The sequence below is a fragment of the Rattus norvegicus genome, chromosome 10 (assembly GCF_021556685.1).
Source record: "Rattus norvegicus strain SHRSP/BbbUtx chromosome 10, alternate assembly SHRSP_T2T, whole genome shotgun sequence".
NCBI classification, from domain to species: domain Eukaryota; kingdom Metazoa; phylum Chordata; class Mammalia; order Rodentia; family Muridae; genus Rattus; species Rattus norvegicus.
The window spans coordinates 52,946,016-52,973,572 of record NC_141543.1 but is presented as its reverse complement, the minus strand read 5'-3'; the positions used below and the strand labels follow the sequence as shown (position 1 = coordinate 52,973,572).

The following is a 27,557-nucleotide window of genomic DNA, read 5'->3' as shown; positions in this document are numbered from 1 at the left end:
GTTTGTTTCATTCCCCTTAGGGCACACCAATAAAATTTGACAACAACTCAGGTCAATCAGCTATCAAACACAATGTGAAGTCCTTAATCACAGGGCCTAGCAAACTACCCCGAGGAATGCTGGAAATTGTACCAGAAAACATAAAAGTAGTAGAACGGGGAAAATATGAGGACGTGAAAGCAGGCGAACCAGTGCGACCCCGGCACACGTCAGTGGTGAGCTCTGGCCCCTCCGTTCTCAGGTCTACACTTCATGAAGCTCCCAAAGCACAGTTGAGCCCGGGAATCTATGATGACAGCAGTGCTCGCAGGACTCCTGTGAGTTACCAGAACACCATATCCAGAGGCTCCCCCATGATGAACAGAACTTCTGATGGTATGACTTTTGTTACCTGTTCTGACTACTTTTGCAAAATATTTTTTACCTCCAACAAATACACAACACCAAATCATTAGCTCTAGATCATCTCAAGACGCACAGGCTGTAGGGTTAGGGAAGCAACCCAGTCAGTGAAGTTCAGTCAGTCTCCAGAACCCACATGTCTTAGTTGGTGGGGGCTGAGCATGATGATGTCTGCTTATAATACCAACACTGGGGAGGTAGAAGTGGGGCTGGGTGTGTATATTTTGAGATCTTACCAGTTAGACGAGCGTTTTCAACTATGGGCCTTGACTCCACTGTGGAATGCAAATCAGCTACCCTGAATATCAGATGTTTACATTATAATTCATAACGGTAGCAAAATTATAGCTATGAAGTAACAATAAAAATGATTTAATGATTGGGAGTCACCACAACATGGAGAACTGTATTAAAGGGTCACAGCATTAGGAAGGTTGAGAACCACTATGTTAGCCTTAGGCTATATGGTGAAGAGTTGAAGAATGTTCTAGGAGTGGCATAGCAAGCAGAGGAAGGGAGAGCCTACTAGAGTTGCCCACAGAAGGAAAAGGACTTGGCAGCAGGCAGGATAGACCAGTAATACTTTCTTTTGATGTAGAAATATTTGTTTATGGCCATGTTTGTAGCAGGAGAATTCAGTTAATAGCTTTATGGTCGTTGGGAGTGGTAGTCTACACCTGTAATTCCCATACTTGGGAGGCAGGGCAGATGCAGAATCAAGTTTTAGGGCTACCAATTTAGAGACTGGGTAAACAAAACAGAAGCATTTAATGATACTTTTATACCACGTATATATTTAGTATCAGTGAATTATTCCCTTCAAAATGTGTAAGGTACATGGAGTTTAATAACCAGCCATACAGGAAACCAAAAGTAAAGAAATTAAGTAGGGCCGAAGAGATGGTTCTGCAGTTAAGAACACTGGCAAGGGCTGGAGAGGTGGCTCAGTGGTTAAGAGCACTGACTGCTCTTCCAGAGGTCCTGAGTTCACTTTCCAGCAACCACATAGTGGCTCACAACCATCTATAATACCCTCCTCTGGTGCGTCTGAAGACAGCTACAGCGTACTCATACATAAATAAAATAAATAAATCTAAAAAAATTAAAAAAACAAAAGAACACTGGCAAGTTCCAGAGGACCTCGCTTTAGTACCTAGCATCCACATGATAGCTAACAGCCACCTCAACTCCAGTCCTGGGGATCTGACACTCTTCTGATTTCTGAGGGCACTGCACACATGTAGCACACAGACATACTACAGGGCAAATGGCCACACACATAATTTTTTTTAAAGCAAATAATTTTTTTAAGAGAAATTAAGTAACATGGCTAATGCTATATATAGACATAGAAATTTCTACAAGGAGGTTGTTGCAAAGTGTGTGGTTGTAATAGGTAATACAAGAGCCAGTCGGATCACCGAAAATGAGTAGGGGCAAGTGGATGCTTATGAGGTAAAGAATCACTGAAGGGCAGACTGAAGGGCAAAAATTAGGGCAAGTTATGGTTGACAGGTAGCAAAGAGTTTAGAGAACACAGGGAGAGAAGAAAAGTTTGAGATTTACTATAGGTGGGGCCAAAACAGATGTTCTTTTGTTTTGGGATTTTGGTGTTAGTACCAGGTAGGAAGCATGGTCACTTGCAGTGAGATTTAGAGATTAGTGAACTGTATGACCTTTCATGATTTTATTTTTATTTTGGATTTCTGTGTAGCTCTGGCTGTCCTGGACCAGATGGCCCTCAGACTCACAGAGATCTCTGCCCCCTCCTGAGCACTGAGATTAGTCATATGCTACCACTCCCAGCTCACTTTTCATGATCTTACCATGATGTGGTTAGGATGGCTGCTATGCTACAAAACCTCACAGTGGCCTCCATGTTTCAAGGCTCCTACTTGTTCTCACCCTCAGATATATTACAACATTGGATTTAAATGCTGGGGTTGGGAGTTGCACATGCTGACGTTTCCTCAAGGGTTTGTGTGGCATTGGTGCTTTGTTATTGCTGTTCCAGGTTCTTCCAGCAAGACTACCAGCCACGAGAGGAAGTCAGCTCTGACCCCAACCCAAAGAGAAAGTGTCCCAGCCAAGTCTCCAGTGCCTGCCGTGGACTCCGTCGTGAGTCACAGTCCATTTGACCCCCATCATAGGAGTACCACTGCAGGAGAGGTTTATCGGAGCCATCTTCCCACGCACTTGGATCCAGCCATGCCCTTTCACAGGGCTTTGGATCCTGGTAAGTGCAGTGTTTATTGACAATTGATAGCCAAGAAATACTTTATGACTGTTGAGGCTATTATAGTTCAGTGAACTGTATAAGTCAGTGCAGTCTTTCGAATAGAACACCCCATGTTACCAGCACTCCAAAGTAGTAAAATATTAACAAAGCTTAAAGAATTAAAATTAATAAGGGCCTGAAATGCTTTGTTCTTTATTGCAATTGGTAAGTCTAATTGAAAAGGTAGGTTAATATGATGAATTAAGTATGCCAATTACAATATAGTGTTCTGATTGAAGGTCAGTACCTTTTTGTAAACCATTGATTAAATCTAACCATTATCTCTATTATAAATAAAGAAATTCCCCATGATCATTAGCTTTTTTGTTTGTTTGTTTGTTTGTTTTTAATGAAGGTATGGTTTAAAAATAATTAAGTGGCAAAACCCATCTAGAAAGATGGGATCGTGGTACACACACGTCCCTTAAGACATCATTGCATCCTGAGTTATGCTTTTTCAGGGGCTAATAAAACAATAACTATTTGATGAAAATCCTCTTCCTGTAGACAACTTTTTTAAGAACATGACTCATAGGCATTTATTTGTTTAGGCCACAGCTTCTTCTCAGTATAACAGAATTGAGAAGCTGTGAGAAATAGTATATAGCTCTTGAAACCTCAAGTAATTGCATCTAGCCCTTTATAGACAAGGTTTCCCCCATCCTTCTTTCAAACTCACGCATTACTGAATGGTTGTATCCAATCATTTTTACCTCCAGAGAAATAACATTTCTATGTTAGAAATTGTTTCCACATGAATTCCCCCTGCTGTGAAAAAGGATTTTAGTTTTCAATCACAACTTTCATATAGGTCAGGTGAAAACATAATAAAGTTTCATGGTAATTACTGAAACAAAATTACTTTAGAAATGTTCAATGTCCTTACCTTTCCATTACACCTCTGGCATTAAAATGTGTAGGATTTACAGGATATGTCAGTGCATGCCTTTAATCCAAGCACATGGGAGAAGAGGCAGGCAGAGGCAGGCGGAACTCTGCAGAGGGAGTTCCAGGACAGAGAACTGTTGCTCAGAGAAACTATGTCTTGGGGAAGAAGGAGTTAGACTTATGTGTTAAGGTTTCAAACGAATCCCTGTACTCCTTGGAGTTCGGCGAAAGTGGCTTGTGTTCAACTCTGTCCAAGGATAACGTTTAGCAAATTAATCTCACACACTCAGTGCAATTTTTTTTTTCTTTCTTTCACTCAGCAGCTGCTGCTTACCTGTTTCAGAGACAGCTTTCACCAACCCCAGGATACCCAAGTCAGTACCAGCTTTATGCAATGGAGAATACAAGACAGACAATCCTAAATGATTACATTACCTCACAGCAGATGCAAGTGAATTTGCGCCCTGATGTTGCCAGGGGACTGTCCCCACGAGAGCAGCCACTGGGTCTCCCTTATCCAGCTACAAGAGGTGTGTAAAACTTTTCACATTTGTTAAATGAATGGGGGAAAGACATACAAGAAGTTTATACTTGCCTGTGTAGACTTTTACCCTTGAAAGCAAATAAAATAACGATTGAGATGATATCTTCTAGTGAACATCAAAAGAAGCCATATAATCGTGGAAGTGCTTGAAGGCCATGACTTCTTTAAGATGCCCATACCTGAGGCTACTTCTGTAGAGCACAGTGTTTTCATATCTTGTTTAGGTTTAGAAAGGGTCTTAAGAAACAATGATAATGTTTAAAACCTTTTTCTTTATACTGAATGCAAATTATCAGTGTGTCATAAAGAGACAAAAGGGAAACCCATGTATACTTCTGGAATTAGGTGTCAGTTTATAGTAATGCCTAACATAAATAAACTGTATTTGTCTTTGGATAGGAATCATTGACCTGACCAATATGCCTCCAACAATCTTAGTGCCTCATGCAGGGGGGACAAGCACCCCTCCCATGGACAGAATCACTTATATCCCTGGTACACAGATTACTTTCCCTCCGAGGCCATACAATGCTGCTTCTTTGTCTCCAGGTAAGATGCTCCATGATAACATATCTGGCTTGTTCTAGAAGAAAAGGGAAGTAATGTTCCAGAAAAGAAGTCAATGATTTTTCTAGGGAGAGCATATCCACATAAGATAACGCTGTCTGTTTCTCAGACAAAACTGATGTAATCTGCAGAAGAATTCTGGATATCTTTCTCCCATTCTGCTTTTCATTTAACATATTCCTATAACTAGATTCTCCACAAGTGCCCCATTTGCTATCCAGAGTTTGTTAAATAAATTTCATATGTCCATATTTGGAGGTTTTGTTTTTTTGTTTTTTTTTTTTTGTTTGTTTTTTTTGGAACTTTCATTTACACATGTAACATGTTAGACTGGCGGTTTTATCTTAAGTTGCAGACTCGTGTTTTACAGGACACCCGACACACCTTGCAGCAGCTGCAAGTGCTGAGAGAGAACGAGAGCGGGAAAGGGAGAAGGAGCGAGAGAGAGAGCGTGAGCGCGAGCGCGAACGTGAACGCGAACGCGAGCGTGAGCGTGAAAGGATCACTGCTGCTCCCACTGACCTCTACCTACGACCAGGTCAGTAGAGGCTTTGACCCTTAGGGAACAGGTCTTGCTAATTTCCTGTGGGTTAGGATGCTTAATTACTCTATGTAGGCAAATAAGAATTCTAAGATAAAGACAATATATGTAATACAATCAAAAGTGCTGTAGAAGTTGGAAGGAACTTTCCATGACTTAAGAATCATTCTGATTGGGCCTGAGCAACATGGGTCTTCAGTTGCTTCTGAAAATACTGGGTAGGAGACTCTTAAAGCTAAAAGGACAGTCCCAATGATTAGTGAATGATTAGAAGAATATGGTTAGAAAAATATGGTTAGGAGACATGGCATCTTGAAGTGAAGCACTTTCATTCTATTTAGGAGGTCAGTCATGTGACCAGAAGGGCATGTCTGAAAGAGTGGAGTGGTGTGGGATGTGTAGAACACTGGCCTTGTGTATGGGTTGTTTCCTGAGACTGTGCAAATAGTAGGGTGATTGAGGTGCAGAGAAGGGCCAGAAAGAAATGGCTGAGAACACAGAAGCAGAAGCAAAGGATGGTGACATTAACCCAGTAGGTTAAAACGTATGAAGAAGCTGCAGACTAAGCTGAGCCAGACCTGAGGGCACATGCCTATAACCCAGTGTCTTAGGAGGGCCTTATTGTAATGAGACGCTGTGACCACGGCAACTCTTCTAAAGGAAAACATCTAAATGCCTTATAGAAGTTTAATTCATTGTAATCATGGTAGAAAGTATGGTAGTGTGCAGGCAGACATGGTGCTGGAAAAGGAGCTAAGAGTTCTACATCTGGATCTGCAGGCAGCAGGCACAGAGAATGACATTGAGACTATCCTGAATTTCTGAAACCTGTGACACACTTCTTCCAACAAGGCCACACCTAGTCTAACAAGAACATACATCCTAATAGTGTCAGTCCCTATGAACCTATGGGGGCCATTTTCATTCAGTCTACCACACCCAGCATTCAGGAAGCTGAGGCAGGAGGATTGTACATTTGCAATCATTCTGGCATTCATAGCAAGATCATGTCTCATAATAAAGAAAGAGTAGGAATTAATGTATATGTGATATGATCACAGTCATGGGGACAGCAAAGATTATTTTTATTTTAGACATATTTGATCTGACAGATATTTGAGCTGTCTCTTTTTATCCCTTTTTATACATTTGTCTTTCTCAATTATTTTAATAAAAAATTAGGCCATTTAGTAGTCCTATATTGTCAGATATCACTGACCTGACACTGAAGAACACAGACTGGTCTGTAGGAGTTAGAACCCTGGTCACGAGGCTGTACCAACCCCACGAGGTAGGGTAGGTGTGAAGAGGAGGCATTCAGTCTCACGATGCCATCCAAAGGGCAGTGTCGGGGCAGGCAAAAGGAAGCAGAGGTGATGGCTGCACAGGGAGTTACAGAAATGAAGACAGAGTGGCAAGAGGGTGTCAAGTTTGTGTTTTCATGAGGGACAAACCTTTGAAAAACAGTGTATTGTCAGCAAATAGAAGGAACCCATAGCTAATCATCACATTTGATCTAGCCTAGTTATTGCTAGTTGCAAAGCCAAAACACATTTAAATGTAACCCATCATTTATAAATAAGAAAAATTACTACTAGTCTGATTCTTAAAAAAATACCTATAATTAATAAATTATGTGGTAATACTATAATATTGTGTCCATGTAGATTATGTAAAAAATGAAAATGTCAAATTCAGATGCTCTATACATTTGGTAGGAACTAGGTTTTAAAAAGGTGTTGATCCGGCTGACCTACAAAGTACCAGGTAAAAACATTAAACACTGTTTCCTCCTCAGATACTGAGTTGATCTCTGTCTCTCTGTTGCAGCTTCATAGAAGCTGATGCATGACAGATGCTGTGTAATCGGGGTCGCTTGTGCATAGAAAATGTAAAGACTAACTGAATAGCAGTTCTCCTTCTAGGAATCGGTCCTGTAGAAAAACTGATATATGCCAAAGGTATTCAGAAGGGAGGAAACTGTCAAAAAGTCTGGCTGTAGGAATAAGGTTGTGCTAAAATGTCTAGCTTTTACACAGGCAAAGAAAGAGGTGAAAAGTTGGAGGGAAGACACAGTACGAGGAAAGTAGGGAAGAAATTGGTCCGGGAGGCGGAATTCAAGACTCTCCTGGTTCGGCTGTGAGAGTATTAAAGTTAAATGAGGAAAACTCTGAAGCCTCAAAGATGTGTACGGCAGGGGTGCGCAAAGATTCCATCTCACGGGGGAAGCTACTGAGACAAACTCAACCGACGCAGGAGTAGAGGAGTGGGCAGGGAGGTGAGACAGCTTAGTTGGTAAAGTGCTTGCCACGTAAGCATGGCATGGTCACCTGAGTGTGACTCCCAGAGTGACACCAGTTGTGCTGCCGTGTGCTTGTAACAGCTGAGCTGGAGAGGCTTAGAAAGGGCTTCCCTGAAATCTCCACATTTCAAGCCAGTTGAGAGACTGTCTCAGATGTCATTTTATTGTGATTCATGGGATGTTGTACCCACTTTGATTGGGAGGTCATGCAATATTTAGAATTTGCAGCACAGTCTGCAGGTGACTGCCTGAGATTTGTAGCACTTCCTTGTGGTTCCTTCTCTTTCCTTTTGGAATCAAGACGGAAACTCCTAACAAAAAAGGAAATGACAGTAAATGACGGCTGAAATTCTGTTTTATTTATTTGGGTTTTATTGTATCTTTATTGAGAAACTTAAGAGTCTATTTCTAGGAAGTATAGTATTAAGTTTCTTCTCATTTTCTGCTTAATAATTAATACTAGGAATTATAAATTCTATAAATTTTGCTGCCTTAATTTCTATAGCTGCTTATTTTAGATTATCAGCCTGACTTTTCCTTTTACCCCTGTTTAGGTTCAGAACAGCCAGGCCGCCCTGGTAGCCACGGATATGTTCGCTCCCCTTCCCCTTCAGTAAGAACTCAGGAGACCATGTTGCAACAGAGACCCAGTGTTTTCCAGGGAACCAATGGAACCAGTGTGATCACGCCTTTGGATCCAACTGCTCAGCTACGAATCATGTCAGTCCCTTGTACTCATAAACATTTGGACCGAAATAAGTACATGTCTTGCATGTATTTTCAATCTTACATTTATGGATTACTGTGCGTATGTAGGGACAACCTGTGGGAGTGTGTTCTCTCTCCCATGTGGCTAGTCCTGACATTAGAACTCAGATTGTGAGCCATGGCCGCAAGTACCTCTACTTGCTGAGCCATCTTGGTCTAAACCACTGACTGTAATGATCCAGAGTCTCTATTTGCTGGCTCTTTTTAAATGTGTCTATTCTTTCATTGCCTTAACAAGCATTCCGCTCCCCCATACTCTTCCCTTAAGTACCTTTATTTTGTTTACAGGCCACTGCCTTCTGGGGGCCCTTCCATAAGTCAAGGCCTGCCAGCCTCCCGTTACAACACTGCTGCGGATGCCCTGGCTGCTCTTGTGGACGCTGCAGCTTCTGCACCCCAGATGGATGTTTCCAAAACAAAAGAGAGTAAGCATGAAGCTGCCAGGTTAGAAGACAATGTGAGAAGCAGGTCAGCAGCAGTTAGTGAGCAGCAGCAGCTAGAGCAGAAAAACCTGGAGGTGGAGAAGAGATCTGTTCAGTGTGTGTGCACCTCTTCAGCCCTTCCAAGTGGCAAGCCCCAGCCTCATGCCTCCGTAGTGTATTCTGAGGCTGGGAAAGATAAAGGGCCTCCTCCAAAATCCAGATATGAGGAAGAGCTAAGGACCCGAGGGAAGACTACCATTACTGCAGCTAACTTCATAGACGTGATCATCACCCGGCAAATTGCCTCGGACAAGGATGCAAGGGAACGTGGCTCTCAAAGTTCAGACTCTTCTAGTAGCTGTATGTATCTCAATCTGAGTTTCACAATGTGGTATCTGAGTAAAGAATTACTTTATTCTTTAGGTAAAGCCCATCCTGGTATGAAGCCGTCCTAATGCTTGGCAGTGATATGGGAGAAGAATTATGGGTGCAAAATGTATCTTCCAACATTCTTATGTCTGACATATCTCGGTGTCCTAAGTATAATACACTATCTAGGGAAAAACAGGGTTATAGTTAAAAGTGGCTAGACGGGCAGTAGAGCTTCTGAAAGTAACAGGAGTAGCATCAAGGTCTGTGCTACCACAGTGTATTCTATCTGATGCTGATCTGAACTGTTTGCTAGGTTCCCTCATCGTCCAAGGCCTCTGCTGTCCTTTTTCTAAGGTTTAAAAGCAAGCTTATAATTAGTGACTGGTAGTCACTTGGTATCTTCCTTGAGAATTGGATTCTGATCCAAATTAGAATCAAAATACTACACAAAAGTGCAGTATTTTAAAAATTTCTTACGGGTAACGAGATAGGTCAGCTGGTAAAGGCACTCACCACCAAACCTGATGATCTGAACCCCACAGTAAAAGCAGAGAACTGACTGTGGCACCGGCTGACATCACATGTATGCAGCGATACAGGACTCCACAGAAGTAATGCATGAACTAATAAATGTCATTTAAATTTTTTTCCTAGATATGACCTAAATTCTGTTCTAATGAAATTTTAGAAGAGCACAAGCAGTTGAGATGTAGTGGGGGCCGTTTCATCACAGCCATTTCTTTGGTATCTCCAGTAAGGAAGTGCAGTAGCACTGGAGTAGCAGACAGGTCTTATCTCCGAGAATTCACTTATGCAATTACAAGCTGTCAAAATTTTCTGAGAGAAGTAGAAAACTTGGTAATGAACTGTAGAAGAAACACTTCCTTTAACCTAAAATTAAGAATGTGTACAACATAGTTTTCATCATGCAGAAAACAGCTAGTCTGGGGGAAGAGAGTGATGCAGGGCATCTCGGAGGGGAGTCATGGACTGCAGTCAGTGTCTGATACCAAACTTTGCTTTGGGAGTTTTTTCAGCACTCTGAAAACAGAAAGCGGAAATTCTTAGATCCCTGTGTTCTTGAGTGCAGTTCTCTTTTCCATCACTGAGCAACATCCTGTGTGATACACAGCCCAGTGACAACTACTCAGAGTCATTTTCAGTGTAACTCTTCAGAGCCTCCCCCATCCTTTACCTTGCACCCCAATCTTCAGGAGCTACGTGATGTAGTTTGCAAGTAGAGGGCATGCTGACAGTTGTCATCTAACTGTCATGCAGTTCTTGTCATCTAAGATGTTAATTCATAAGCAGTGAATACAAACCTTTCAAGTCAGAGTTACTCATACTATAGTCGTTTATTTTAGCTTCTAGATTGTTTTCCTGATAGGTACATAGAGATGCTCATTTAAATAGCAAGAGCAGTTTGCAGTGGCCATATAGTTCATCTTCTATGCCTGTGTTCAGCCAAGGTCACAGCCCTGACTCAGGGTCTGGTACTGCCTGTACGTGGCCTCTAATAGGAGAAGTTCCTTAAGTAAGTTCTACCTGACTCTCCCCAAGTCTCAGCTCTGAAGCATGGCAAGTTTATAGAAAGCTGCCCATGACGTGCATCTACAGAAACCATCCATTTTCTTGAGAGCTGTCTATATCTTAGAGGGATCAGTGCAGGCATCTCGAGAATTGGTTGATATCTTCCTTCTCTTTAGTTATTTTCTTCACATATTTCCCACCATTCCTGTTCACTTTCACAATGTAATTAATACTTCAGTTATTTGAGAAAATCATAGCATTTTGTTTTTTTGCCAACACATCAGTTTCACTGGAATCAGGACTGTCCAACAAAAACATTATTAGCCATTCATGGTCTTAATTTTGGTTTTTATGAGTTAAATTACAGAAAACATTAAATGCTATGAGACATTCATTTGTTTTATAATAAGGCAGTGTAATTAGCAATTAGTAGCTTTTTAAAGATAAGCTATTAGTTCTGCTCTCTCCCTTCTTAATTCCAGCGAAGATCATTTTTGTTCCAGGGATGTCCTTTTTGGGATTCTCCAAATACTCTCTCAGGGTATCCTCTCCCCAGGTGATGCCTTCATCATTGCTGGCATCTGTGTAAGAGAATCCAGTAGTCCGCCGGCCTGTCTTCCACCCAAATAGACCCTGGAGATTTGGTCCAGTCTTATGCTTGTCTCCCTTTCCACAGTGTGGCACATGTCTGAACAAAAACCTTGTCTCAGCATCACTTGTTTTTAGTTCACTCCTGACTGGTCAACAGCACAAATGTGATGACCGGAAGATGGACATGCCACGCTCTCCACTACAGTGTTTTACAGCAACAACAGTCTGGCATGAACCCAGCTGATGGCCTGCTTTGCTAAGATCAGATTGTCCCACAGTAATGGAATTACTGGAATCAATTGTTGAGATCTAGCCTTCACTCATTTACTAATCTCCTTTGATGGTGTTAGTCTGTGATTCCTTCTCAAGTTCCCAGGGGCTCCTAATTCTGGTTCTTCTTGTTTTAAAAGCCTACAACCTTGCACAGAGGCACCTTTAACAGTCTGTTGGGTTTGATTAAGTTTTATTTTATTGTTAGCATGGAATGCTACTGGACTTTTCTTTAGCAGAATCAAAAAAACTAAACTATGCAAATAGCTTTGAAGAACTTGGACTTTTGAAACTTTGCATGGATTTATTTTAAAATAAGGTTCTTTTCTTAAAGTGTCTTCTCACAGGTATGAAGCACCTAGTGATGCTATTGAGGTGATAAGTCCTGCCAGCTCACCTGCACCACCCCAGGAAAAACCACAGGCCTATCAGCCAGAGATGGTTAAGGCAAATCAAGCAGAAAGTATGTCTGTCTTGCCACTTGTGTGTTTCATATTTGCATTAACATTTGCTTCTAGTTTCCTGTCTAGGCCATGGTAAGACTAACTTGTTGCAGAGTAATCTACTCTAGAAGCATTTAGAGCTGTACTAACAAAATACACTATTAAACTATGATTACCCTTTTGTGCATAGGCTGTTGAAAATAGATCAAAAGTAAGTGGTGCCCAAGCACGAGGACCTGAATTGGATACCCAGAATCCATGTGAAAAACCCAGGATAGTAGTAGTCCTTTACCCCAGCTGGAGCAAGAGGTGCAGGGAGTGTGAACAGTAGATCCCTTCCACTCACGAGCCAGCCAGCCCTGCTGAATCCGTGAGCTTCAGGTTCGCCGAGAGACCTTGTCTCAAAGAATAAAAAGATAGACCGCAACAGAGGGAAGAGACGACATCAGTCTTGGCTTACGTGTGCACACTCACTCTATAACAAGCATATGTGCATATACACACATAGGGAAATGGCTGAAAATTTTGCTCACTTCTACACTCAGAAGCATGAAAACTAGTAGAATAAATCAGTGGATTTTTTTTCTCCAAGATATAAATACATAAATGATGTGATAGGTGCATATATCTTACATTTTTCTGAGTCACGCTCTGTATTTGATGCTGAGTGTGGGGCAGCAGCATCCTTGGGGTAACATGTCTACCTACTGTCTATTAGATGAGTCCCCTCAACAGTATGAAGGACCACTGCATCATTATCGGTCCCAGCAGGGATCACCGTCTCCACAGCAACAGCCACCACTGCCCCCATCGTCCCAGGCAGAGGGAATGGGACAGGTGCCCAGGACCCATCGACTGATCACACTTGCTGACCACATCTGTGTAAGCCTTTTCCTACTTCTATTATTATTATCATCATTATTATCATTATTAAAATATGCCAAAAGCAGGGTTTTTTTTTTTTTTTTTAAACAAGAAAATCATAGCAAAGATATTCAGGTTAGGCTGGCATGGGGCACATATGCCAGCAGTCAGGACTCTGAGGCAGGATTACTGCTGAGTTTAAGGCTGTTTTGTGCTCAGAATGAAACTTCACACATGCAAAAGAGTGCAAAAGAAGCAGCTGAGTTTACAGCCCACTCTCTTGGGAGACATTTAACAACTTCCTGACTGCCTCCTTTTCTCATTCACAGCAAATTATCACACAAGATTTTGCTAGAAATCAAGTTCCCTCGCAGCCTTCTACTTCTACATTCCAAACTTCACCATCTGCTTTGTCGTCCACACCTGTAAGAACTAAACCGTCAAGTCGCTACAGCCCAGAGTCTCAGTCTCAGACTGTCTTGCATCCCAGACCAGGTCCTAGAGTCTCTCCAGAAAATCTTGTGGATAAATCCCGGGGAAGGTATAGTTTTGTTTTGTACCAAACATAAATTGTATATCAATAAGATCATTTAAATATGTCTATAAGTTAGGAGATGCATTTCTCATATTAAATATCAGAGAATTTGCCCTTATTCTCTGGAAAGTGGAAGTAGGGGTATTTTTCTCCTCCCTGTTATTTTCAGGATGTCTACTGCCTGTGTACTTAGCACTGTATATGTGGATCAACATATATTCAAAAGTAGAATGACTCTCAGTAAAGCAGGATGTGCTAGCTAGCACATACTCTGAATGCACACAGAGGATGGAGAAGCCAGTGCTTAGATACAAAGAGATTTGCAGCAGATGAGTAGAGCCAGGTACAGATGGCACTCTGGACAGAGACAGGCAGATGATAAGTGACAGTGTCACAAAAAAGTTGAGTAGAAAAAGAGTAGGAAACCACCAGATGTGGTGACTCACGCCTTTTATTCACAACAGAGGCAGGCAGATTTCTTGTGAGTTCCAGGACAGTCAGGACTATGTAGACATCCTGAATCAAACAAAATAAAAGAGATAAACCTCATGTGTATCCTTAATGCAGCGAGTGGCCAGCTGTTTTTGGTTTTATTCTTACTTCCCTACCCCATTCCCACACCCCATCTCCCTGCCACACTGGACTATTTTGAAGCAAATACTAGACATAGACTAGACATTTAAAAGGCTTAATGATCTTAAAGACATAATACAAGCATGCTTACTCTCTTTTTGTGGGGTAAGGATTGTCTTTTGAGACAGGGTCTTTGTATACAGTCCTTACTGTTCTGGAACTTGCTGTGTAGACCAGGCTGGCCTCTGACTAGAAGAGACCCACCTGCCTTTGCTTTCCGGGTGCTGAGATTAAAGGTGTGCATTACCACACTGAGTGTACACTTTTCTCCTCTCTGTGAAGGATTACAGCAGAAGGCGCTGTAATCCTTCAGAGGCTGAAGGAGACACGTAGATCTCAGGAGTCTCTTTTAGATTAATCTGAAAAACACCGAGACACGCATACCAAAGATAGAGACAGACAGACAGACAGACAGACAGACAGACAACTGTGTTACAGAATTGGAACAATTGATGACATTTATGAAGAGGGATTCCAGTTGGCTTCTCTACTTATAACCTATATCCATGAATCTGAAAGATAATAGTTAATTTCTTTCATTAGTAAAATTATTTGATTTATCATTTAAAATATTTACATAATCCATTTTACTGTCATATTGTTCTGGGAATGTAACTGAAGCTAGGTGAATGGCCTACTTTGGCCCTGATCCATACTTAAGGGAGTCCTGCAGTTTTAGAATAGAATGTGCATCCTGAGCTGTATGGAAATGGCTGATAATTGGGGAGAAGAGGTAGGAGATCTGTGTGCTTATTTTTGTTGCTATTTCATAACTGTAATTTTTGCTACTGTTATGAATCATAATATGAATATTTGTGTTTCTAATGCTCTTGGCAAACACACAAGTTAAGAACCACTATTTTACACTGATGGTTCTTTTTTTTTTTTTTTTTTTTTCCTGGAGCTGGGGACCGAACCCAGGGCCTTACGCTCTACCACTGAGCTAAATCCCCAACCCCTACTGTGTGCTTATTTTTACATTAAAAAATACATACATATAGTTGAAGTTTATCTAAACTAAAGGTTAATCCAAAAAGGACAAGACCTGAAGATAAGTCAGGCTTTTTCTCCTGCATGTGGGTGTTGATGGATACAAGATTAAAGGTTCACAGATAAATCTGGGGAAAAAAAAAAAAAAAAAAAAACAAAACCTAAACTACTACTACGATTTTAAGAACAGGGTAGAATTGATTAGGGTAGGAAATACCATTATGTATAAGATTAAATGTACTATAATAGTAAATGCAGACATTAAATCAGAGGTGGCCTCAGAGGGAGTACAACCTAAAATATTGCATTTTCTACCCCAGCAGGCCTGGAAAATCCCCAGAGAGGAGTCACATCCCATCGGAGCCCTATGAGCCCATCTCCCCACCCCAAGGTCCTGCTGTGCATGAGAAGCAGGACAGCATGCTGCTCTTGTCACAAAGGGGAATGGATCCTGCCGAGCAAAGGTGAGGGACATGCACACATCTTTGCCCTTTTGCTCCTTTAGGGGCAGGTTGTGCCTGAGGCTTTATCTAACCACTGCCTCTCTTCTCCTTTTAGAGGTTCTTGTAAAGGATAAGACTCTGGGAAGAACATCTGGGAGTATTTTTCCCCATGAGCTAATACTACTGGATAATATTACTACTTTGGCTAATAATACTACTAGCTAAAACCTCTCATTTCAGTAAGCTAGGGAAACTTCCTCATTACTCCAGAAGAATAATCTAGAATAACTTTCTAGATCTTTTTCAAAACCTTACTTGGGCATCTGGTGGCAGTGGTTCAGCCAACATAGAATACTTACCTGTGTCAAGTGTTCAGGACTGCACACAGAGCCTTGTATATTTTCTTTTTCCCACTTTGACCTGAATTAGTGAGTGTTCTTCATTCGTCCCTAATTGCTCTGTACCTCACCAGACTTAGCTGGCTAAGACACAATGTGTAAAACAGTCACAGCGTGGCATTTGCATTTCTTCAAGACCAGACTTAGAAAGCTTCATTTCCTGCTGTTTCACCCTATGTTTTATTCTGTGTCATCTGAGTTCCTTTTCTTCAAAAGCACACCGTTTTCTTGGTATTAACATCCAGTGGCAAATACATGATTTCATGGTAGCCAAAACTCAGAAAGAGAGCAAAGTCCAGTTTTAAAACAGGTCTAACTCTGCAGGTGGATTTATTGTACATAACACAATGTGTTACCACCTTCAATAACAATGAGGAAGAAAATCATACATTCCTGTTTTCCCAAATGGAATTTTTATGCACTGGGACCATTATTTCCTCTGCTTGTCTTTGTTTGCCGATAGTATTATTGTATTTTACTGGTAAATGAATACATGTGACTAGCTGGGGTTGTCAATGATGTTCTCTTACCATCTCTGTTGGGGGAGCCTGCTGGACTTTGGGTATAGGAAGCTAACCAGTGAAATACGAGATTCCTTGCATTAAGACTCAGCTGTTCTGTTGTTTGTCTTACAGTTGGGCCATTTTATTTAGATACTGAAGCTAATTTGCTAAAACCCACTAATAATTGGCTAGACATCAGCTTTTGCTAGTTTACAGGCAAGTGTGTTATTAGTCACAGCTAGTGTACTTAAAAGACAGTGTTGCGGGGTTGGGGATTTAGCTCAGTGGTAGAGGCCCTGGGTTTGGTCCTCAGCTCTGGAAAAAAAAAAAAAAAAGACAGTGTTGCTACTAAGTTAGTTCCTAGCTTATATAACCATAGTTTGTGTGGTTAAGCAAAGGAAAAAAAAAAAAAAAAAAAACCTTGGTAAGTTTTATTACTTATCCTATAAGAATTGGTGCTGTGCTGTAGATTAGCCAAGCATGGTGGCACACGCCTTTAATCCCAGCACTGAGGAGACAGAAGCAGGCAGATCTGTATTCAAGACCATTCTGGTCTAGAGTGAGACAGTCAGAGCTACATAATGAAACTCTTGTCCAAAAAACCCAACCAGATAGATATGGATGGACGGACAGAGCGCTGTGGATAATCTTAATTTTAATACTGAGTTTGCTGCTTCACTTCTCAGAACTCAAAAGCATTAGACTGTTTTCTAATGCGTTCATGGTAACATAATGCTCTGGAGGGTTTGTAACCAAGACAGAATAGAAGGCAGAAGTTTTCTGAGTGTTATTTAAAGGAGTGGTCCCAGGGCTAGGAGTGCATGGTTATAACAGACTGAACTCTGTTCCTGACAGGAGTGATTCTCGATCACCAGGAAGTATAAGCTACTTGCCTTCATTCTTCACCAAGCTTGAAAGCACATCACCCATGGTTAAATCAAAGAAGCAGGAAATTTTTCGTAAGTTGAACTCCTCTGGTGGAGGTGACTCTGATATGGGTAAGTGGGATTTCTTTCATGAACCCCAAATAAAACATGCCTTAACAATGCTATCTCCAATGTTGTCTTTTTTACAATACTTGTTTGATGCTTTTCATAGAGCATTTTGATTCTATTCAATGCCAGCAAATTCACAAATAGTTCCTTCTTAGGAAGCAGGAACTTGGGTGTTTTCTGAAGCCATTTTTCTTCATGGAGAACTAATGCTGAGTCTAGGGCACATTTTTCTTTACACATGACTAAATTAATTCTATATAGGTTTTTATTGATTTCTGTTTTCTTTTAAAGCCCATTTAAGCCTACTTTTTTAATCTTCAAATATTTGAAAAGCATGTTCTTCATAGTCTTGCCTCTGTTCAATTCCTTTTCACATGTCCTTGTTATATTATCTCACTTGTGTAGCTTATCTTTTGGGAGTCTTCTGAGTAATACAAATTAAAGGTGTGATCTGTCCTTCATGTATCAGTCTTAGTATAGTGTAAGAATATCTTTCCAGTCTTCTTAGTAACCTGAACAATTAAGTTACATGACATTATACCTAAAAACAGATGTCAAGTTGTTCTGGGCTATTCTGAAATCACCTCTCCTTTGCTGTTTTGGGGATTACTAGTTATCTGCTGGCCAGGGCAATTTATTCTTGCTTCGTCCTAGCTGTTTTCTAGCCTATCAGGACCTGAGGATTTCAAGGGTCTCCGTGCAATCACGTAGCACACAGATGCAACTAGGATATACTTATCTGTCTTTAAAAACATAAACAGTAATTGTTGAAAAAGATTAAGTAGCTACGATAGTGCACATCACTAATTAATTACCTTCATTTTATAAATAAGGAAGGAAATTGAGTCAGACGTTTAATAACTGATAAAGGCCACACAAGTAATACTAGAAATGGAACTCAAACCCAGCATTCCAACCTGAATCTCTTGCTTCTGCCAGTGTACCCCAAACTGTTCTGTACTGGTCTCCAAAGCTGTTGGTAATGTCTTCAAAAGGCTGGTTATTTCCACGCCTCTGCTACGAGCTGGGTTTATCAGCTTACCAATGACAGGGAATCTAAAGAGACCTGTCTCTGACCTGTGATTTGCTAGTCTCCTGACCCTGTCAAAAGAAACTCTGGGTTCTGACACTGAACTGCCAGGCAGATGTGTAATTATATCTCTAGTATTTGTGATTAGTGTTCATTGATTTTTGAGTCTCTATTGAATGGTAGAGAGAAAAGGATGAGCCCGCACCCCTTGTTGTGAACTTACCCTATCAGTTATTAGATGTTCTCTTGTTCCCTTTCATTTTAGTACACCAACTATAGGTTCACTATGGAAAGTGAGCAGTAGCGCCCAAGGCTGGAAGGGATTTCAAGAGAGAAATGCCCTAGATTCTCTTGAAGTGGCAACAAATTATAGAATGCTCACCAGGACTGTCAGACTCTCACACTCATCTATTGCTAAAACCAGAACCATTCCAGGCCTTTCGTCTCCAGTCTTAAAAGTTCATCTGCTTATGTTCTTAAAAAAAATCACTAACAAAAAAAACCCTGGTGTTTTCACGTGCATACTCTCTTATCTCAGAGATGACCTTTCCAAGCAGAGACCCAAGGCTGAAGGACAGCAGGTTATTGGGGACCATTTCCTCCTGGTGTTGTCTTAACTTATGGGGGTCAAATTCTTAAAGGAGTATGCCGCGAGTTCACAAAGCCGACTTCCTTTGATAGTGTTTTTACACTGTCCTCAGTAACAGCTCCCATGATTCAGCTGGCATTTACTTAACTAAGTACCATGTTGATGGGCGGTCTCACAAATGTTTAAGGAAACATTTACCTAACAGGAGATAAAATGTGCTGGCATTTTAAGGCCAAAATAACAAAACTGTGTTAAAGAGTCTGGGATTTTCAGTTTACATGTATGGTTGTTTTTGTATATGTTTGTGTATCACAACAGCCAGAAGAGAGCTTTGTGTCCCTGGTACTGGAGTTACAGCTGACCGTAAACGGTCTCATGGATGCTGGGAATCAAACCCAGATCCTCTGAAAGAGCAGTCAGTGCTCTTAATCACTGAGCCATCTCTCCAGCCTCAAGACCTGGGATTTTTTTATTGTAAGAGCTCTGACCATATAGAAAGGAATCTATAAATATTAAAGAACCAGTGGTTCTAAGCTACCACTCAGCCTTCACTGGGAAATAGAATGGAGAACCCAAACGCCCTAACGCACTCACTGCTAATGCCTTCAGTTTGAGTGGTCACCTCCCATTGGCAGTTGCTGCTTCTGCAGCCTGGCCCTTGGCTTTTTCTCTCCAGGGCTCTCCGTACCTTTTCTCTTACACACTGTAATTTTGCAGCATTCAAAATGAATTTCATACTGAAACCCTTGAATTTATATCTGAAATCCAGCTCTTTTTTTCCTAGAGTATATTACTGGGTCTTTATTAAAGCTGAACATCCACATCCACTCTATTCGACACACGAAGTTCCTGCTTGTTAACAAGTTGTTAATGTCAGCTCTCAGGTGCTTTTCTTTCCTGGGCTTTATAAACATGTCACATCTCCTTTAAGACAAGGAGGCATTGGGGCTGGAGAGATGGCTCAGTGGTTAAGAGCACTGGCTGCTCTTCCAGAGGTCCTGAGTTCAAATCCCAGCAACCACACGGTGGCTCACAATCATATGGAGTTCTGATGCCCTCTTCTGGCACCCAGGAGTACATTCAGATAGAATACTCATATATAGAATAAATAAATCTTAAAACGTATTTAAACATTTTTCAAAAAGTAGAAAGAAAACGGCATTTTTACTAAGTTACCAGGCCATTCTGATCTGTATATGAAAACAGCATATTTAACTCTAAGCTGTAGAAGGGAAGGAGGGCCACAGTGTGTTACCATTGTGAGTATTCCCATTGTTTGAGCCAAATAAAATTATATTCATCTGAGTTTTGTATGTGTGTGTGGCTTTTTGATAAAAGAGTTTCTAATTCTGGCACAGAGATCCTCCTGCCTCTGCCTCCCAGGTGCTGGGCTAACACGTTACCACCACACTTATTCTCATTGTCTAGTCAGTAATGGTACACGAAGTAAGTTCTATAAACTTTGTGTTATTTCAGGCTGACTTCACCCACTATGTTTCCTGTAGTTTTTGTTTTAGAGTTCTTCCCCCTCTTTCTCTTGTCAGTTTCAAACTGCTGTAATCAAGAATGTTTATTTCTAGGCATGTGTTTTTCATAAATGGCTGTCTCTCATCCTTTGGTAGAAGTCTACCTCCCATAGTATATAGTGCTCAGGTATCATTTGTTACACATCTACATACTACCAAGATTTTTTTTCCTTTTACGTTCTCAGTAGGTCTCCAGGTCCCTTCCCTTTATGGCACAAAATGCTTTTATAGTTGGTTTTCATTTCATCTACTTTTATTCAAGTTGCAAATTATAAGTTGTATAGTTACCAGTAGTAGGTGATGGATCAAGGCAGAATCTTCTTACCAAGGGAGTCCCCAAGTGCAGAGCTTCTACTCAGCCCTGGGAGCACAGCTGCTCCACACTATCCATTGTGGTGGTTTTGAAAACCTCTCAAACTTGACTGCTGGCGTTTTCCAAGGGTTGCTGAAGCCCAGACTCCTGTTCCAAGAACAGCATTCTCCTCTTCTGCATATGTGTGTGTTCTCTGAATTCTCTCATTGGTGTTTTGGGTTTTCAACCTGGCCTTACTTTACTTCCTAATATCCTCCCTACCCCAAGAGAGATATTTTTATTTCAGCTACACATAATAAATGAAATGTATGTAGAAAACTAAAAGGTTGACTTTTATTCTAGAATTTCTTGAGACTTTGTATCATGATTATCTCATCTCAATTAACCTCATTTGTTTGAATACAGCAGCTGCTCAGCCAGGAACAGAGATCTTCAATCTGCCAGCAGTTACTACATCAGGTAAGGTTCTTAAACACTTGATGAGAAGAGCAAAACAGAAGTCGTAGGGACGTTTCACTGTGAAGTTTCTGAGTGCTGTGAATTCACTAGCTGGAGAGCCCATGTTTCCTTTTCTGTTTCTTTGTGCCATGCATGATCTGCCTCAAAACCAAGAAGTACACTGCTTTGTCTCCTCAGGTGCAGTAAGCTCAAGAAGCCATTCTTTTGCTGATCCTGCCAGTAATCTTGGTCTAGAAGACATCATCAGAAAAGCTCTCATGGGAAGTTTCGATGACAAAGTTGAAGATCATGGTGTTGTCATGCCTCATCCTGTGGGAGTTGTCCCTGGTAGTGCTAGCACCTCAGTTGTGACGAGCAGTGAGACACGGAGAGATGAAGGGGACCCATCACCTCATTCAGGTAAGGATTTTAGTGTTCTGCTGCTACTTTAAGTTCTGACTGATCACCGAGAGAACTCATGTGCTAGGGAAAGGTGTTGGATCCGCCTGAACTAGAGTTACTGAACATTGTGAACCAATAAGTGTTCCCATTAGCTATTGGGCGTGCTCGCGTGCTCGCTCGTGCTCTCTCTCTCCCTCCCCGCCTCCCTCCAGCCCAGTGTTGTTTTTTGCTGTCATTTACTATCCTAATAAAAATGGCCAAATCTCAGTGCAGCTATGAGCCACAGAGGAGACCACAGAAAGGGAAGAAAAGGCCAGAGAGGCAAAGGCATGGGCCAGCAGCAATGCTGCTTACCTGGGCTTGGTCTCCAGGACCAACAGGACAGAAGGAAGAACTGATACTCGTACTCCTACCCCAAACACCTCAGAGAAAAGAAAAGAAAAGAAAATTGTTTAAGCCTACAATCTTTGAGATCCCAGAACCCAGAATGACATTGGATGAATAGCAATTACTCAAGTGTCTTGCAGACGCAAGTATTACTGTGTCTATAATTACACAACATATAACTCTAGGGGCCATCATTACTAATACAAGAGTGTATGAAATCATTTACAATTTATAAATCAAACCTACAGAGAACCTTAGGAAGGCCATGCTTTCAGTATTTATATATAAAAATCCTTTTATGTTTTAAGCTCTCTTGGGCTGGAGAGATGGCTCAGAGGATAAGAGCACTGATTGCTCTTCCAGAGGTTCTGAGTTCAATTCCCAGCAACCACATGGTGGGCTCACAACCATCTGTAATGGGATCTGATGCCCTCTGCAAGTGTGTCTGAAGACAGTTACAGTGTACTTATATATAATAAATCTTTAAAAAAAAGATTCATTTTTTAAAAAAAGTTATCTCTTATGGTTTTTAGGTTTGTTTCCTGTTTTCTGGCAAAAATCTTGCTGTGGTTAAGAAAAGGGTAAAAAGCAATGACCGTTTAGTGTTTGCCTCCCTCCTCCTATCACTTACATACTGAAGTTTTGTTTCTGTTCTCCTAATTTTTACTACTTGTATATTTCTGTGCTTTAAAACCAGTTGGCAACTACTAGGGAGTTAAAGTGATATAATTGGGGGGTAGGGTGCAACTGTTGGGGCTGATAAAAAACATGTGCTAAGTGATGTGGGTTCTTTAAGTCTGTAATATTTTGTTATAGAACCCAGTCACGTGTCTCAGTGCTGTGAACTTTGTGGTGGGAGGCTATAAAGAGCTGGTGAGACTTGCAGCGTTCCTGTGAGGTCCTGGAGGAGAAAGTGTATCTTCTGCGGCCTGTCCTTTAGTTCTCCACTTGCTTCTTTTAAACTGGGATGGAGGCAGGGCAGAGGGAAGAAGCTGTTTATTGACATTACCTGCAGTCTTAAGGCCAGCAGCATTTCCTGTGCCACCAAGCTTTTAAGTTCATAGGATGAGGATGTGCCCTGATCTGGATTCTTCATTTAGCATTACATAGTCAATATTTTGGTAAGGTTTGTTTTTGTCACTAAGAAATTAAATTATTTATCAGTAATTAATAGTATATTTGAATTTCACTTTTAGGAGTGTGCAAACCAAAGCTGATCAACAAATCGAACAGCAGGAAGTCTAAATCTCCTATTCCTGGGCAGAACTACTTAGGAACTGAAAGGCCTTCTTCTGTCTCCTCTGTACATTCAGAGGGTGATTACCACAGGCAGACACCAGGATGGGCTTGGGAAGACAGGCCGTCTTCAACAGGTAAGCAGCCTATCACGTGTTTGTGAATTAGATGGTGCAGTTTGGGCAAGAACTTTAGTTTTTATGTAATTACTTGGGTCTACTTGTCATACGAGATTTTATATTTATACGATCCATACATCACTGTCTCTGTACTGTGCTGTGGTAACCAGTGTTTCCAAGTTAGGTTGGGTTCAGCTTTTACTACGAAATCAAAATCCTAACTGGGCAGTATAATATTTTTAACAAGAGTATGTGGAGGGGTTTAAGTGTTAAAAATATAACCATAGGGGCCTGTGAGATACTGAAATGGCTGAAGTGTAAAGTGGTTGCAGGCCACGTGGCCTGAGTTCAACCCACCTACATAAAGACAGCAGAGGAAAATGAACTCCCAGACGTTGTTCTTTGACCTTCAACCACGTCATGGTAGAAGCATGTCCATACATAATTCACAACATAATCAAACAAGAATTAAATATTTTAAAAATTCACCCTTTTTTTTGAAAGAAAGTTAATACACATATCCCATTTTTCCACCCTCAAATTTCACCTGAGCCCTCTTGCTGTGTGTGTCTAACAATTTCACAATTATTATACCTATACACTTTAAGGCTTCTGCCTTTTAAATCTCTAATGCCATATGTAAAAGGGATTGTGTATTAGTAATCTCTTACAAAAGCAAAATTCATTAGCATGTTCATTAGCATACAAAGTGACTACTGCAGTTCCACACATAAGTGTGTTGGTGGTTCTTATTCCCTGCCCGCATTCCCTCCACTCAGCTGTTTTTTTTTTTTCAGAGCTGGGGACCGAACCCAGGGCCTTGCGCTTGCTCAGCTGTTTTCTTACCTCATGGTTCCATTTATTTTAGGGAAGGAATTATTTGATGAAATATGTCTTATGGTTTTGTTTAAGCTGATAGATATGCAATGGAGAAATCACAAAGCGAAGTGGTATTCTTGTGCCCCATTCAAATCTCATACACATTAAGTTGACCAAGTGAGACTGTGTAGAGGTCATACAGCCTGCCTAACAGTTTTAGATATTTGCCACATTCTGATTTCTACTGGACTAGGCTCCCCCGTTGACAACTTAATATTCAGTAGTTCCTTCTTGAATTCTCCAAGAAGACATGTGATATGATATCACAGACTTATCAGCCTTACCCATGTGGCTACTTGTGTTATTTAATCCTTTCTAATGTTAAAATGATTGTTGGCCTTTCCTTGCCATTCTGTTTTCAAAGTATCACAAGACAGTTTTACCAGAACACTTCTTCCTTGTTCCGTCCTGTAAAGACTGCATTGAATGCTAACACTGAAAACCTCATTTTCCTTTGCAGGCTCCACTCAGTTCCCTTACAACCCTCTGACCATCCGGATGCTGAGCAGTACCCCGCCAACCCCGATCGCCTGTGCCCCGTCAGCCATCACCCAGGCAGCTCCGCATCAACAGAGCCGCATCTGGGAGCGGGAGCCGGCCCCGCTCCTCTCAGCACAGTATGAGACACTGTCTGACAGTGACGACTGAGCTGCACAGGAGAGCACTCTGGCTTTGATTTTAATTGCAGATAAAAAAAAAAAATCTGCCCTCCTATGATTTGTGCCCAGAGACTTCTCAGGAGAGCCAGGGCTACGGATGAGGAAGAAATGATGGAAATTCATTTGGAAAAATCAAATGGGAAAAAAAAAATTTGCCTCCAATACAGGCAATTCAATGGATTATAACAGTGGAGAGTTGTAGAGTTTTTTTTAAAACTGGACAATTCTTGTTCTTACATCTGTTTGTAAAGAAAACCATGATGTCTTTAAATCACTCTTCTGTAAATAGATGACCTTTTTGCAGTGTATCCCCTTGCTGTAGTATCTGGTGTACTTAAATTTAAATCAGCGAATCAACACTTGGGGTAATTTTTAAAATTCTTTGTGTATCTTTTTAACCCCAGCCTTCTAAACAACCTCACACAGCCCAGTTCCACAGTGCTGGCTGTCATGGGCATTGTACTTTTGTTTCCTCGAAATTCAGCTTTCCCAGTGATGTTTAAATCTTGTGGAAATACTTAGGTTTTTAACACATACCCTGTCATAAAGCCTGTATGAGGTCAAAGGCAGGAGCAGCAGAACTGTCATATTGTGAGTTCCAGTGCAGGCTTTACTTTCTTCATTAGTAGCACTGAAAAAATTACTGCATGGGTATGTTATAGTTCAGTTTTAAAGTTTAAAGGCTTATTCGAGGCATACCTCAATGTTTATGCACACTGGTAATTTAACCATGCCCCTAAGTATTCTTCTGCATTTGATGCAGCCCAACAAAGCTTCTGTTCTGAAATAAATTTTGACTATCCTGTCCATAGCTACAGTATACATCATTTGTGACATAAGAGTCTTCGTTTCTCAGGTTTCAAGCAAGAAGTATACATACTTTTCTTTAGATACAGAACTGGCGGAGTTAAAAAGATAACAATCTGTCTAGGACCTCTGTCTTCCAGGCTTGTTTTTATGCTGCATCCTGAACTAACCATTGAACACAGTGCTCTTCTCTTCTCTTCATCAGTGCCCACTCTCTGCTTCTAGGGAACACCAGTAAAGTGTTTTCATTTCACAGGTTCTTAAGGTGCGAGTAATTTAAGGAGTGAATTTTAAACTAATTGTGGTACTACAGGATCACTTTATTAAGAATGCTTGCTGTGTTTCAGATTTGTTCTCAGATGGCTTTATCATGGTGTTTAGGCTTCCTTCCACTGCAGACAGATGCTTAGTGGTCTGGGGATAATGCCACTCAGAATTAGAAGGGTCTTCAGGAGACCTGAACTTCTAAAAGACAGGTCTCTAGCACCACTACCTGGGCACCTCTTAGCATCTATCTATCTATCCCACAGGTTTTCTAATCCTTTTTTATAGATGAGGATGCAGGCTAGGTACTTGTCAAGTAAGAAAGACATTTGAGATCTTAAACTTAGCTATGTGTCATAGCACATACCTTTAATCCCAGCACTCAGGAGGCAGGCAGAGCACAAAGCTAACCACATTACAAGATGAGTTCTGGGCCAGCCAGAACAGGATTCTTACCAGCTTTACAGCAGTCACAAACACAATGAAGACTAAATGTTCTCACTAGGTTTACTGCAGAGAGGGCCCCTGCCAAGGTACAGCCACAGTCTAGACCTTAGTAAATCACTTTGTCAACTGGCCCAAAAAATGATCATACACTGGATCCCGACTGTCTTGTCTTACTGTATTTCAGGTTGGGTTCATCTAAGGACCAGTCAGCCTATCTCAACCTACTCTTGTAGCTCCTCCTGAAGACTGCTTGTACCATGTTCATGACAATACAATATGAAATCCAGAATCATTTTTTAGTTCAAAACAAAACAGAATCCTCACAAGTTTACCTATAGAGGTGGAGGACATCTTACCATGATACTAAGGGCAGAAGCAAGTAATGAGTCTATGACGTCAGCTGCAAATCAAGATGTAGCATTTGTTGTGGGCCAACACTATATCTGTAACACATGCACATACAACTAAATCAAGGTCTTCCAGCAGAGGTAATATTCTGACAATTTTCCAGTCTATTTCGTGAGAAATTTTATACTACACTTTAAATTTTCATATGCTGTGATTGTCTTACATACACTTAAGCCCTGAAAACCCTACATACATGGTATAGTTTAAAACTTTAATATGAAATTAAATGTAAATTGCTTAAAGTTGTAATCAGTAAAAGGAGATGAGTCCCTTTGTCTCACCGCCTTTTTATAACAGTGAAGTGAGTGCTGCTGGGGACACACCACAGACGCCACAGGACGTGAGGTCAATCACCGTGGAACATTGAAAAGCCCAACAAACACCTAACTTCGGTAACTTTGGAATTATAAAAAAGTAAAAACATTTTCAAAGCAAAAGGTGACTGAACTCTTATCTGGTTATTCATGGTTAGTGGGATCACATGTGGTTAGCTAGAAGTGAATGGTAGATGAGCTCAAACAGAAGATGGGGCTCTCCCCGCACAGCACAGACTCTGGTACGTCTCTGAGGATTTGGACCTTAGTATGTCCATTTAGTAACTTGGCCATTGTTTTTCTAAGATTATTAGAATACCTAAGTATTGTATAGTCTCCAGTTTATTGTGAAAACTGTCTCCTGTATAAACACATGAACCCAAAGTCCACTGGCAGTCTTACTCACACCACGCACCTCCACAGGCATGCTACCACCACCAGGCTTCCTTCATGGCACCCA

At 41.0% G+C, this 27,557-nt stretch overlaps 1 protein-coding gene and 1 long non-coding RNA gene across 52 annotated transcripts in view; one reads left to right on the top strand and one right to left on the bottom strand.

Annotated features, from left to right (window-relative positions):
* Positions 1-27,220, top strand: part of Ncor1 (nuclear receptor co-repressor 1) — a 142,897-nt gene extending 115,677 nt beyond the window's left edge. For 14 of the 51 annotated variants that reach the window (XM_087573890.1, XM_087573888.1, XM_087573889.1 and 11 more), the window contains 16 exons: positions 21-375; positions 2,417-2,638; positions 3,889-4,098; positions 4,512-4,661; positions 5,050-5,217; positions 8,077-8,242; positions 8,579-9,072; positions 11,810-11,938; positions 12,637-12,800; positions 13,112-13,323; positions 15,261-15,404; positions 17,140-17,282; positions 21,143-21,196; positions 21,374-21,595; positions 23,161-23,337; positions 24,659-27,220. In XM_087573890.1, the coding sequence (XP_087430016.1) occupies positions 21-375; positions 2,417-2,638; positions 3,889-4,098; positions 4,512-4,661; positions 5,050-5,217; positions 8,077-8,242; positions 8,579-9,072; positions 11,810-11,938; positions 12,637-12,800; positions 13,112-13,323; positions 15,261-15,404; positions 17,140-17,282; positions 21,143-21,196; positions 21,374-21,595; positions 23,161-23,337; positions 24,659-24,846 (3,198 nt within the window). In that variant the 3' untranslated portion in view covers positions 24,847-27,220. 51 annotated transcript variants of the gene reach the window in all.
* On the bottom strand, positions 15,699-21,999 carry LOC148002907 (uncharacterized). Its single transcript, XR_015631702.1, has 2 exons — positions 21,932-21,999; positions 15,699-16,599 (listed from the first exon to the last, which is right to left on the bottom strand). It is a non-coding gene; the product is annotated as an uncharacterized LOC148002907 (long non-coding RNA).
* Positions 27,221-27,557: the final 337 nt, after the last annotated feature.